The 14,541-nt window shown below is 35.0% G+C and overlaps 1 protein-coding gene and 1 long non-coding RNA gene across 9 annotated transcripts in view; one reads left to right on the top strand and one right to left on the bottom strand.

Moving 5' to 3' along the window:
• The window catches only part of LOC126866593 (guanine nucleotide-binding protein G(q) subunit alpha), a 66,818-nt gene extending 55,397 nt beyond the window's left edge, over positions 1-11,421 (bottom strand). For 2 of the 8 annotated variants that reach the window (XR_007689930.1, XM_050620402.1), the window contains exon 1: positions 8,727-11,149. Coding sequence is in view for 7 of the 8 variants with exons in the window: in XM_050620402.1 (XP_050476359.1) it covers positions 8,727-8,844 (118 nt within the window). In the remaining variant the exon portion in view is untranslated. Of the gene's footprint in view, positions 1-8,726; positions 11,166-11,272 lie in introns of those variants that run through there. The other 6 variants (XM_050620408.1, XM_050620405.1, XM_050620407.1 and 3 more) reach the window with 4 other exon arrangements.
• Positions 11,422-11,570: 149 nt separating this feature from the next.
• LOC126866599 (uncharacterized) overlaps positions 11,571-14,541 on the top strand; it is a 156,404-nt gene continuing 153,433 nt past the window's right edge. The window contains exon 1 of the long non-coding RNA XR_007689933.1: positions 11,571-11,708. This is a non-coding gene — a long non-coding RNA (uncharacterized LOC126866599). The remainder of the gene's footprint in view (positions 11,709-14,541) is intronic.

Raw genomic sequence — 14,541 nt, 5'->3', positions numbered from 1 at the left:
CTGGGTTTCAAGGTTTCTTGAAAATCAGAAAATACTGAAAAAGACTATAATTGATAGGAAATACCATGCGAGTGCTAAAACTGAAAAATTTTGATTCGGATGGAAAATATTCTACGTACTAACGAGAATACTGTAGCGTGGAACTTAAGTGAAATTCAGAAGATAGTGACACAACGTCGCCTCTATATACAAAAATATAAATGTCAATAAATATCAGTTATAAATATTATACTGATATAATATAAAGAAAATACAGTACAATACATTATTATATAATATAAAATAATATAAAAATTAGTTATAAATATCAGTCTAAATGAATGGAACGTTGAGCTTTCTTTACAACTAGGAGCTGGCACATACGACCTTTTCTACAGATACACTTTTCTCTCTCATGAATTTCGACTACGTCAATGCACAAGGTTTCTTCTGCTGCTGAAAAACTTATTTCTTGCCACTTACAGTGTTTTCTACAAGCACTCTTCAATTTTCTATATTTGAGAAACGAATTAACCAAGAGGCGATAACAGCCGGCATTTCTTAGAATGGCATTTGCCTCGATAACAGACGCATAATGCACTCGAACTTACGTCCGTAAAATAGGGAATATGTCTTTACTAAGGAGCTTCGACTGCAATTCGAGAATTCTACAAAATTATGTAACTATATCGCGATACTCGCTAACAATAATAACAAAGATATAATCTCAAGTTTCACAGCTTTATCGTCGACCGTATGTTTAGGATTATACGCCCTTTGAACCTTACACCACAAATCTTAGTCACAGTCCACAGTTTTAAGACTACGTTGCTTCTGACTCGATCACAACTGAGGAGTTCGTGGGGAAAAAAAGCTTGACTTGACTTTTGCCAATTTTTATCCTTTTCCAAGGGAGCAGAATGATCTTCAATCCTCCATAGACAATATATTACGTATTATACAGGGTGGTTGGTAACTGGTGGCACAAGCGGAAAGGGGGCGATTCTACGCGAAAAAAGAAGTCGAAAATATAGAATAAAAATTTTTCGTTTGAGGCTTTGTTTTCGAGAAAATCGACTTTGAATTTTCGCTCGGTACGCGTGCACTTTATCACGTCTCGTTATAACGGATCACACTGTAGATTTTAAAAAAAATTTTAAAAAGAATTTAAAAAAATTTTTATTCTATATTTTCGGCTTCTTTTTTCGCGTAGAATCATCCCCTTTCCGCTTGTACCACTAGTTACCAACCACCCTGTATATTTCCATTGTTAAACCTTTTATTATATTCTCGAAACACGTGAGAAAGTCCCGAGATATTTATCGAAGTCCCTGCTATATTATAAAATTTATTTTTATGCGAAATGTTTAATATTTATTATATCGCGTAATCGGTATAGCAATTATTTGTAATTCCGTTGCAGAAGAACATTGCAATCAATTACGTCATGACTATCAGGTTGTTTCTGGAGGAAAATATTTCCAAACTAGGTGGATGCAGAAACAAATAAATCGAATATTCGTTATTAAATAAGACGAGGGGAACGATAGAATGCTTATTAAAATATTCTTTACTCGTGCTATTATCAGACTGAATCACTTTGATATATGAGTCACTAAGAAAGTAACGATTACGATATCTTGATAAAGTAACAATCTCTTTAACAGGAAAGTTATCGCTGACTTGAGACTCATTCTAACAACAGACAGTAGTTAACTCTCCATGGGCAAATTTATAAAAATGAACGATTTTCATTGCTAATTTTCATTGGTAAATCAATACGTAAATCGTTTCTTACGACATCGATTCCACTATAGTTTCCGTCAAAGATTGTTTTCGTCACGCCTCGATTATTGCGTTGATAATGAAAATTAACGTAAACTAGGTAAAAAAAATTAATAAAATTCGTTGCGCAATGGCGTCCTGCTCTCCGTTGCACAATAATTTTACCAACTAGTAACATCAACGAATCGACAAGTTACAAGCTACGTTACGTTATGCTATATAAAATAATCAAACGACGACTTGTAAAATTCATTTATTTCGATTTACTTTGTTCAAATTTATCACTGTTACAGAGGAGAATTTATTAGCACCGGTAACTTGCAACTTGCAACGTGCAGAATTCCACCGGTAATAGTAGTTTAATTGTGCAAGAGCAGCACGGATATATCTTTGCCAGCGACTACACGCGACCGTAGGTACTGGATTTCGGAACAAGACTCGCTTGAAAGAGCAGCGGGGCGCCCGTACGCGCTGACACTCGATAAAAAATCGCTTCGAGCACGTTCAGCTCGGGTTTCATTTTGCGGAATAGCTAGGTAAATATGCACGCTGGCCTGGCGTGAATCACGAAGTCACAAAGGCATGAAAGTCTCGGTGAGACAATGCGCGGTGACGACCGGCCACTTTTCAGATCGTAAGCAAGGTGAGTTTCACGGAGATAAGTTATAGAACGACAAAGGGATTTGAAACCGACCGGCGTGGATCGCATTACCGATTCTATTACGCGTCATGTTAAACAGCCGAAGGGAAGAAAGTTGGAGCGCGCCGGCTAATTTTACGCGGTCGATAATATTCGCCGGATGATTTGATGCCGTGGATCGGTAACGGAACCACGTGAGTCTTCGAACGATTCCACGTTTTTCGAATTAATTGAACCGTTAACCAAACACCGAAGATCGTTGGAAGAATAAAAGAAATACATCGTATCATGTGCAAACGTATCGTGTGCATTATACGAAAGTTCTCGACGTTGCCACATTTTTAGACACCTATAGGAAATTTGAATGTGCAAGTGCACAGAATGCACATAACACAAAAAGATATGTAAGATGTCAAAAGTATAGCGCCAAACACCAAAGATCGTTGGAAGAATAAAAGAAATACAGTGTTTCGGGAAATTACTGGAATATTTGCCATAGAAAATTTGTATAAACGTATCGTGTGCATTATACGAAAGTTCTCGACGTTGCCACATTTTTCGACACCTATAGGAAATTTGAATGTGCAAGTGCACAGAATGCACATAATACAAAAAGATATGTAAGATGTCCAAAGTATAGCGCTTTCTATAATATTCGATAGGCAAAACAATTTTCTACCGAGACTCGACTTCTTCAATTATATTGTCAAAAATATGAATTTGTATTAAAATCCGCTAGCAATTGTAATCATGATTGTAATAGGAAAATTTGGAAGCCATTTGAAAATACGTAGGAGTTGCAAAATCATTTATTGCAGATATATTCTTCTAGTTTAGAGAAGAATTAATATGCGCAAATAAACAAACATATAATGCTACAAATGGCCTCAATATACAAGGGGGTGATTCTATGCGAAAAAAGAAGTCGAAAGTATAGAATAAAAATTTTTTTTTAATTTTTTTTTTTAATTTTTCCATCGAGACAACGATCTACAGTGAGATCCGTTATAACGAGACGTGATAAAGTGCACGCGTACCGAGCCAAAATTCAAAGTCGATTTTCTCGAAAACAAAGTCTCAAACGAAAAATTTTTATTCTATATTTTCGACTTCTTTTTTCGCGTAGAATCACCCCCTTTCCGCTTGTACCACCAGTTACCAACCACCCTGTATATCGTGGCTTATTGTTATAATTAATAATAATAGATTGTTGGAATATTTTGGTGAGCTTTGCCAAGCGTATCTATGTTTGCAATAAATATAACTTCTGATAGTCGTGTCTCGTTGCAATACTAATGACATTTCAAAATGATCTATATGACATGTATGTATATACATTAAAAGTTTCCAAGAAGGATCGAATTGTACTTTCCTGAGCTACTGTACATACACATACAGGCTTTGTAAATTTCACATCCGAAAACTGCACCGAAGTGATAAGTAGATATCGATACGATGAAACTGTGCTGCAAATGAATAATGATTAAGTGAGTCTTAAAAACTTATATAACCATTGATATTTCTTATCAGTGAACGATGGTATAATCGTGTAATATAATATGATGCATAATATTATTGTAAACTATAGCTATGATTAGTAAATTGTACGCGTCCTTGTAGCAATATCTTCTCATTTCTGTTGGCATAAATCTGATTGATATACATACAGTGGAACATTTCGATTTTCAATGGTTACTTTAGTTGATACAAAAAAGCGAGGCTCAATTAATTTAATCAATTAAGAGACAACGTTACTTAATCGTAAAATTTCCTTTTGAAAAATTATGTTATTGAAAATTATTGAATTTTAGTTTATAATTATTGAATATAATTGATATTGAATTGTGTTTTTTAGCGCTGCTTATAAAAAGGAATTTCAGAGGTTTCCTTAATGCTTTCTCCTCACTTCCATATAAATCCTACAATTTTATGACGTTTGAAAAAAATTGAAGTATTCATAGCTCTATAATAAATACTACCCGTTTTTAAATTCATGGAATTTTTTATGACTTTTTAATTTGCGTACTAGACTTCCATAAAGTGTTTATATTCCAACGTCATTCTTTTATATCTTGATAAAACAAAACTTGTAATTTTTGTAATTTTGCTTTTATTGATTTCTGAAATTTCTTTGTCCATCTCTTTTGCTAATGTTGCTTAATTTTAGTGGCATTATTTCACTGTCTTGCTTTGGTGAGTGAACGATATTATTCACTCATCAAATCATAATTTATTACAACACATGCTTATGATAAATTAGGTAATAAAACAAACTATGAGCAAACATATAACTGGTTTACATTATTTTAATTTTTTTCAACCTGACTATAAGCAGAGCACTGAGACAAGAAAATATCGATTTTCATTATTATAATAAGAAACATCCGCCCACGTTATTAATATTCAGGTATTTCGTTTCCCATTCACCTGCTGTACATATAGCCTTAGTATATCTCACGTAATTTAAATTTACAATAGTAAGAAATATTACAAAATGAAAGAAGCAACGATATTCTGTCCTTTTCTAATCTAGATAAATTCTTATTTTTAATACACCACACCAAATTTTTAACATTATCTTTGGTGGGCATTTCTACTTTGTAATTATTATTAATCGACCTATTATATACTGCTGTGTAATTAAAATGTGTATTCTCAGCCGTTATCGATAAAGTCCGATATACGTATACCGCAAAGTCGAGCTATCAGTGGACATTCCTAATTTTTCCCCCTTAGTTTTCATTTATATTTAAAAGATTGTGAAACACACTGAGATATCCGAAGTCTTGTAACAGAAATAGCACATTCCTCGATGTTCGGCTTCTACTACATTGTCGTCCGAATAATTATGCGAGGAAAATTAATTATCGATTCTATTTGTAGAAGTATACAATGAGTAAAATATGATGAACTATCAAATCATCAAGATAATTGCGATGCTTTTAATTAATCGCGTCGTTTAATTATTTTATGCATTCGTAAAATATTTGATGCTTCAAAAACTTTCTTATTAGATATAAACAACATACTATATAAAAGTTTCAGTGCATTATTTATATAGCGTTTTTTTTTACAAAAACAGTAATATCAAAAGTATTCTCTTATTTAAAAATGTTAATTTTTCGCGTTTACCCTATATTTGAGGAAATAACATGTTTTTAGAAACGTTAACCTTAAAGCCATATTATGTAGTTATTTTTATCGGAATATATTCTTTTATGTTTATCTTCATTCTTCTTTACAATTTCCAAAGTAGTGAATAATTAGAAATTATTAGTATAGTATAAGTAGTAAATAATTAGAAATTGCACGTGCTACACCGTAAAAACAAATATCTACCATTTCCAACCTAAGTAAAATGATTAAAAATTGAGGTAAAATAAACCAATGACTTAATTCACGAAAAATGTATACGCTAATATACATTAATAGCAAGAAATATAAAACTATTCATCTCGCAAAACTCTGTAGCGCATCAGAGTATGTATTTAGAAATTCCAAAGTTAAATATATACATTTAAATTCACAAGAATCCTCATAAAGAACAAAATATTTCAATGATAAATCAGCATTTATCAGCATTAATTGAATTAAAATTGTATTACCGTGTCAAATATGTGAAATATCTTGTACATCTCAATTTGCGATTCTTCGTCGCTCGAAAATATATCAAATATATTAAATAAACAAAATATTGCACCTGTTAAGTATTACACTTTACCTATTTTTTTACTATTAAATTATTGTTGAAATTTTAAAAAATCTTTTGTTGTATGTATTCAAAAATACACCCAATGGATGTAGAATTTGTTCAAATTTTGTTTTGTATGGAATATATACATATTCAAGAATTTTTATATTAATTTAGAAAATAAGAAGAAACGAAATAGGACATAGACATTCTATCCGCACTATGGGACCCATGCACATAGAACATATGCATTTCGACCAAACTAATGTACAAAAGAGTATTGGAATGTTAATCATTAGATCGTTGCACAATATCGATATATTTAAAAGAATTGAGTATCCATTCTCGTCTTGTTCTGTTAAATACGTATAAACACATCATATACTGCGGCGAGCGTATAAATTAATTACATTGTAAATCCAACTACTCATATTACAAAAAGTTCTATTTCCATTTCTTCCTATAATATAGAATTTAAAAATACATGTATTTTGAAGCACTGGAAATAAAGAACAGCCTCCAAATTTTTATGTCGAGTCTCAAATTACAAGCTAATCGTAAGTGGACTGCATTTGATATAAGAACCTTCCCTATTTATATGCTCGCCACTGCATTATATGTAATTCACAATGGAAAATATGTCTGATACAATACAAACTAATTATAAGTATTGCTCGTGTAAGTGGCTCGTGACTTACTGGCGAAGAGCTTGGACTATAGACGATTCAGTAGTAGCTATATTCAACTATGCTCATATCTAATTTAGATAACATTTTACGAATTCCATTTCTTGTTTTCACAAATAGTATAATGATGTGTAAGATTCCTGTAAGTGTACTATTTCAGTATGCTCAGATTGCATGGGCATCGAGATAAACAAGAACAATAGAATTATTACTTACGATGCAAATTTCGTATACAGTGGCGTACAGTTTACGAAATAAATTTTCGCATTATATCAAAAAAGCGACGTTTTAACGAATTTTAACTAATATCGTATCACTGTATCAAAAATATTTGTCACGATCTTATATCCAATATTAGCTAAAATTTGTTCGAACATCGTTTGCGGAATATAAAACGAAAAATTGGAGATCTTTTTCACGACACTGTATGTAACTTAGAAATAGAAGATAGATTTATAAGATACAAATTACATTACAAGCTTCACATTAAATTAAACAAGGTTGAAATTACCATGGAGTGAAAAATCTATACAAGCGCGTAGATGAATAAGATATAGGAGTACACGTAAGATCAGCACGAACCTCTCGATAACTGTACTAATTTTAGAATCGGTTCGCCTCCTGCCTATCGGAAGAATTCGTTTACTGATAGCGGGGATAACCGGCGAAACACCGCATCGAATTAATTTCCATCATGGTAAAAAAAAAAGAAAAAAAAAAATGTTGCTACTTCCACTTCATTCCTGCTAATCTGATAATTTCATTAAAGCAGCGCGGCGCAGCGTGCAACGAGAACGTTATAAAAATCATATCCACGATAATTTCTCGTATGGGAAAATCGATTTGCTCAATCGGCAGCCCACAAAGCAGCGATAATAATAAAACGGCTTTTAATATCATGGCAATTTTCTAAAAACGTTCGCGTCTCTTTACATGCCGCCGAGCTCGAGAAATCTGTGCGTGATCGTAAGCAAGTACGTGTATATCCAATGGCAGCAACGTTAAGCAACGCGAGATAACCTAGAGGGCTCGCGACGAAAGTTCGACATCGACAGCGAGCAGAAACGATTTACCCTGTTTTAATCGGTAACACGTTGACTGCCACGGTCGGTGTTCATTGGTCACCGACGTTTTACTACACTTTTTAAAATGACTAAAATAAATTACATTTCATGAACTAAAAAATTGTCGACAATGTGAGTAATGTAGATAACATTGTCAGAAAAAACTGCGCAGGTACAATACGATATTTTGCAAAAATGAAATGTTACGGTATATTTCAATCTATCGCCACTCCCAGTGCAAAATACATATATGTGACAATCAACGCCTTAACTCGTTAAATAAAGCGAATTCAAAGGAAATAAAATTTGTCACAATTTCGGAAAAGCCGCGTATAATAGTCGACCGGCAGAAAAGCCCCAGAGTATCGTGTAGCGACTATGGTCGAGAGCTGTCAAGCGCACGCCGGCTAGACTGGGTCAACTACACTCGTGCTCTCCGATCGGTGGTCGATCTTGGGCAGGACAGAAACGGCGATCCGGCCGAGAGAACCGCATGACATTTGCCAGAGAAGCGGTGAATGAAGCGAGGAAACACGGTGAACGCGAACGTATCGATGGTGAAAAGAAAAAGACGGCACACCCGATAATTCGATCGACGGTACGGCAGCCACGGGTCGAAACGCGACAGAGAGAACAGACCGGAATGGAACGGAACGGCACTGCACGGCACGGCACGACACGGCACGTCGCGGCGCAGCACGACGCGGCGTAGTTATCGTACAAAAGAGAACGCATCGAATACGGAACGCTAGACGAATTACCGAAATACGCAGGATAAGAACGGTTTACGAGCTACGGTTTACGGTTTACGGTTACCGATCACACGTAAAGACAAAAATGATAGAGATTATGAAGTATCGTAGAGGAAAAATTAAACTCACCCAAAAGTAGCAGCTTAAGTTCCCGCCTGGCATCTCGTTTATCCTTTCGGAGTTGCCGCTCGATCTCCTGATTAATTCGTTTCTGCTCCCTCGCCTCTTCCGACAGGCAGCACGCCATAGCTCAGGACGGCAGGATCCTCGACGGATGGAGGAGGAAGAGAGGAGAAAAATGAGGAGGAAGAGGACGAGGAGGAGGAGGAAAAGGAGGAGGAGGGAGGAGAGGGAGGGAGGAAGGGAGAGAGGGAACGAGCGATTTGCGGTGGTGGCGAGCGATTGCCGAGCGGCGGCGAGGTTCGTCGTAGACAGCAGCGGGCTCGACGGCACGGTATCGTCGTCGGGCCGATATTACCTTGCCACCGCGAACGAGCGACGACGTCTCGTCGCCGTCCTCGTGGTTTCCTTCTCTTCTTCCTTCCCTCTCGTCCTGGCCAAGCCGATCAAATCTTTCCCGATCGTCCGCACCACCACTACTACCGCCACTAGCACGATTCACCACCACTTGTCCACGGCGACGACGACGACGGCGACGACGTCGGTGACAACGACGACAACGTGCACGGAGATAGGCAGCGACTAGACGTAAACGTAGATCCGACGAACGTGTCTCCGGAATCCCCGTATTCTCAACGACGTCGGCACACGCGGCGACGGAGCACTCCTGCTAGGGCTCGACGACGCCAGCGACACATCAACACATGTACGCACACGCACGAACCTCGGCCGGTAGCTTCTCTCTATCTGCCTCTTTTCCTTTTTTCAACCTTCTCTTCCTCGATTCTCTCTAGAACCGAGACCCATCTACCTCTTCCTATTCTCTTTTCCTTTGCTTGATGTGCCCCTCCTTCTCGGTCTTTTCTCTCCTTATTCTTTGTTCACGCACGCACGTTCTGCTGCGACGAAACGTGAAACGCATTCGCGAGAGACGTCGAGGAAGCGGGGGAGACACACGCGCGCACTTTGCTCGCAGCGCGATTTCGACAATTCTGGTGAGACGAGAGCGAGAGAGGATTTTCGCGAGAGCGAGGTCCGTTGGATCGAGATCTAGAGAGTCCCGACTGTACTCCGTCGAATCTCGACCGTCGGTCCCTGGGTCCCCCGCTGTACCCGCGTACTACTCGCGAGAGAGCTCTCGTACGGCTCGTTCACTCGTTCACTCGGTCCCCGGCGCGGTTGGGTGTGGTAACCCACCGGCGCTCTATCTCCTTCTCACACTCTTTCTCTCTCTCACCCCCTCTCTGTTTCGTTTCGTTCTCCTACCCTATCTCTCTGTCTTTCTTCGATTCACACACTCTCTCACTCCCTCTCTCTCTTTCTTTTTCTTCCTTTCTCTCTCTCACTCTCTCTTTCTCTCTCTTTCTTTCTCTCTCTTTAGGGTACTCTTTCTGTACCGCACACGCGACGAGATAGATTCACACTGAATATGCACCGTGTGCGCGCACACACGCAACCTATACGCGAACGTATGCCAAACGAGCGAACGCGATTACGAGAGGTAACGTAGACGGAAACAACGAACCGAGGACGACAGAATAGAAGACGATGACGAGGTCGTCTGCTGTTATTGCCTGTGCTGCACGAGCGCCCACACCTCGAGCGGAGCAACTCCTCCTGCGATTCGCGCCGCGCCCGCTCGGTACGCAGCCTTTTATCAACCCTCGGTCGCTCGAGAATCCTGTTAGACAAAACCAGATTGGCGAAGCCCCGATACGGTAGGTCGTCGTATAGTGGTCTGTAGGCGCGGGGCGCGCACGTGTTCGCTAACGAGATTAAAATCGACGAGAAGGAGGAGGTGCGGCCGCCATCCGCCAGGGAGGAGGCACGGAGAATGGAACAGCGCCGCGTTCAGGATATAGGTTATACTCGTCTCTGTACAACCGACCGATTCTGACGATTCGCAGCGACACGGCCACCGAGAGATCACGCGCGCACTCCCTCTCTCTATCTTCTTCCCTCTTTATCACGCCGCCTCTTCTCCTTTTCTACTACCGGGTCACCCCCGAATCCTTACTTCTTTCTTCCTCCCGTATATTTCGCCACTGTTCTTGCCCTTTCGTTTTTTCACGCCGGCCCCCCTCGTGTCGCCGGTGCGTTCGAAACGAATCTCGCGATTTTCCATTTATTCATCTCCGTCATCGAAAAGTATACGATGTCGCTATATGTACTTACTTTCGTGAAAGAGTATCTCGTGTGAATGCACTTTGTACACCAAACAATACGTCTCGATTGTTGACTGAAAACGTACCGCTGAAATTATTGTGCAATCGATCGTGGATTAATCCGATAATCGCGTCGTTTTTATCGAGCATAGTTTCGTTCTTGGAATTTAAAAATTTCTATTGATAATTTTATAATACATATAAGATACGAGCCAAATCTTATAGATATTGACTTTTGTAACGTATATAGTAGTTTCTACGAATAATAAAGTATATACTCCACAAACGTATTCTAAACGTATGAATATTTGTATTTAACTGTATATATTCGTAATATAACAAATTTTCTAATTATTTTTATTCGCTAAAAAGATACTTAGAGATACTTACAAAATGTCAACAATTATATATATTTATAGCTGTGTTCCTTATTTGTATACAAATGGGATATAAAATAAATGAAATTTTAGTAATATTGTATCAAATGCGATTCTATCTTTCCGATAATTTAGATTTTTATTTAAATAACCTTAAAGTGAAGTATCTAACGTTAGATGGCGCGTAAGATACTGTTTCGTTCAAAATACAAATTTAATATATTATTATCATTATCTATAAGCAACAAGCTAATATCTTATAGTCTGTTACATCTTATTTATTTAGTTATTGCATTGTTCTTTCTCAATTTATAATGAATGAAAAAACTTTCAAATTTTTTTATTGTTATAAAAAATGTTCCTATTTAGAAAAAGCAGTATGTTCCTATGTAAATATTAACAACTGGTATAATTCATCTACACAGTCAACACTGTACAATTTAGGAATGGTAAGTTTTAAATATTTTAATTTTATTTCTATCTGGAAAATTATGAGTTAAAAATAAATGTTTTTATGTTTAACTAATAACCATTTAAATAAAATAATAATGAATTATAAAGTTTTTCTCACTAAATGTGGATAGTCTCAAAATTTAAATAAATGAGAGGTACAAAAATAAATGCAAATTATATATAAATGCAATATATAATACAAAAGAATGCGATACTTAAAATAATAAACATTAAAATCCTACAACTTAAATTTATAGTTATCAGTTATACATATAGTAATAGGATTAGTGTCATAGTATAAGGTTTCATGAAATGTACAATTTCTCTATATCATTATATACATATAATGTATACATATATATATTTCTTAGTCAGAGGACCAAAAGCAATAGAAGAATAAGTCATCTATTTTTTTATTTATTTCTCATGTACATAGTTTATTTTACATTTTTGGCACAATTTGGGTTTGGATGAATCTTCGACATGGGATATTGCTACTATTAAATATGAAAATAAAATCATGACGAACACAAATACTATATAATGTTCTTATCATATTTCTATTACCTGTATTTGAATCCTTTATATAAAGTTTTTCTCCAATTAATTTAAATAACGCTACAATTTCATTATCGCCATCCTTGTTGTCAAAAACTTTCGTAATTTTTTCAAAGCCTTCGCAAAGTGCCATTAAACGCCTGCAATATTGTTTACTACTTATGGAATCTTTTTAAACATTTTTGTAAATAAACTATTTACTCTTGTTTATGCCATACATGTTTATCAATTTTGGTAATTCCAAGTCTAACATACATCTACTCCGTTGATAATTGCTGAGAATAGTATTGTATTGTTGATGTAGTTTCTCTATTTGTGATATGGATAATATAGAATTACTAAGAAAGTTTTTGAAGTTTTTTGTTGCTTTGTAAAAGTCCTTTTTCCTTATACAGTTATTATTCATCAGATCATTAAAATGCTTTGGAAGTACTATGTATTTTGAACAATGTTCCATCAAATCTTGTAGGATCATCAATTTATTTTCTTTCTGCACTTGCAACTAGTATGTACCATATATTTAAAACTTTTAAAATAATTAAACTACATGTATGGAATTATATATGAATGATTAACTAAGAAATACCCAAAGATGTATAATACTAAGTACATAATATATATATATATACATTATTTTTTGTTAAGACACAGTTAATATTAACTATAAAAAAAAATAAAAATTATTCTTTGAATTGTCTCATTTGGATGATCATATATAAATAATGGTCATAATGTTTAATCTTCTATTTTATGCATATATGATAATTGAAGTAATCGCTATACCTGTTGGAGATGCATTGTTAAATTTACAGTACTAGGTTCAGAATTCATAGAGTAAGATTGAGGAAATGCAAGTAGATGACTAATCTCGAGCACCCTACATGCAGTTAATTGAGATACTTGCAAAGATTGTCCATACTGAGCAAGAGCTTCAAGAGCAGTAATACATAAATTTAAATGCCGCATTAGAGCTGTTTGTCTATCTTCAGCTAAAGCCTCTTCTATTTGAGTTTCTGCTAAATGTAATTCTAAATTTCCTCGTATTTTTTCAAATTCTTGACATTTCAAACAATTCAATTTCTATAAGTAATATATATCAATATATCATAAGCTTTTTTATCTTACAAATAAAGATATTAAAATATTGCCTTAAGACTTTGTGATTCGTAAAAACTTAGAGGCTTCGTTCTTCCATTATTCTGCTTATCACATAAACCATAATGTGATGAGGTTCTTTCAAAAGGTTTACATTGGTGTGTTATTGAAAGTACAGGCGATAACAACTGCGATGCACACAGAGATACTTCTTCTTCTGATGTTGGTGTGCAGTAGAAACAAGGTTTATGTAAATTAGGATCACTCCATCGTTTATATCTTTGCTCATGAAATCGTGACATCTTTTATCTTCAAATAAATTCCTGTTCTAGTTACATTTTTAATTTTAATTTTTGTCATTCAAATCCAATGGTTTACTTACATCATGAAATTATATATTAAAGAAAAATATAAATTTTTAATATTTCACAGGAGATAATTTTAATAAATTAATATAAGGAAAAGGTATATTTTAAGGTTGAGTATTAAACAGAACACATATTTGAATCATAAACACTTATGTTACAAACCAGTAATCATTTATTATAATCGTCTTCAATTGAAAAGGACAATTAAAGCGATAAATGTATATATATATATTATATATATACATATATATATACGCATTATAGTTTATATTAAGGTTATAAAGATATGACTAATTGATTCAGTAAAATAAACAACAAGACATAAAAATGACAAATGATATAACAATTGATTGCTCCACTGCTACACTAAATTTTAAACCTCAATATTATTACTTGGGTGCATTCAAAATTCTAATTAATATTAACAATTGATGCTCTTATGTTACATTAATAAATAAATACAACATAAAGAAGATAAGTAGACATAATTATTACTTTCAAGCACATTTCGTTGTATAATCTATTTTTGAAATTATTTGTAATAATGACCTTACTCTACAGAAGTATATTAAAATGAAGTATTAAGTGCAATTATTTTATGATATCACGTTATAATTAATTAATACATCATTTACATTATGTATAATATTGTCGGAAAATTTGTAATGTACATTATTTTTACCGAAAAGTAAAAAAGAACAATATATCACTTATCTTCTTTAAGTTAATTAAATGCATTTGTTTAATTTTCCAATGAAATAAATAATTTATCATATTAGTAATATTAATAGACCTACTGCCGAACAAT

This window comes from Bombus huntii, chromosome 6 (assembly GCF_024542735.1).
Source record: "Bombus huntii isolate Logan2020A chromosome 6, iyBomHunt1.1, whole genome shotgun sequence".
NCBI classification, from domain to species: domain Eukaryota; kingdom Metazoa; phylum Arthropoda; class Insecta; order Hymenoptera; family Apidae; genus Bombus; species Bombus huntii.
The sequence above is the reverse complement of the archived record's forward strand: the minus strand, read 5'-3'. Positions and strand labels throughout refer to the sequence as shown.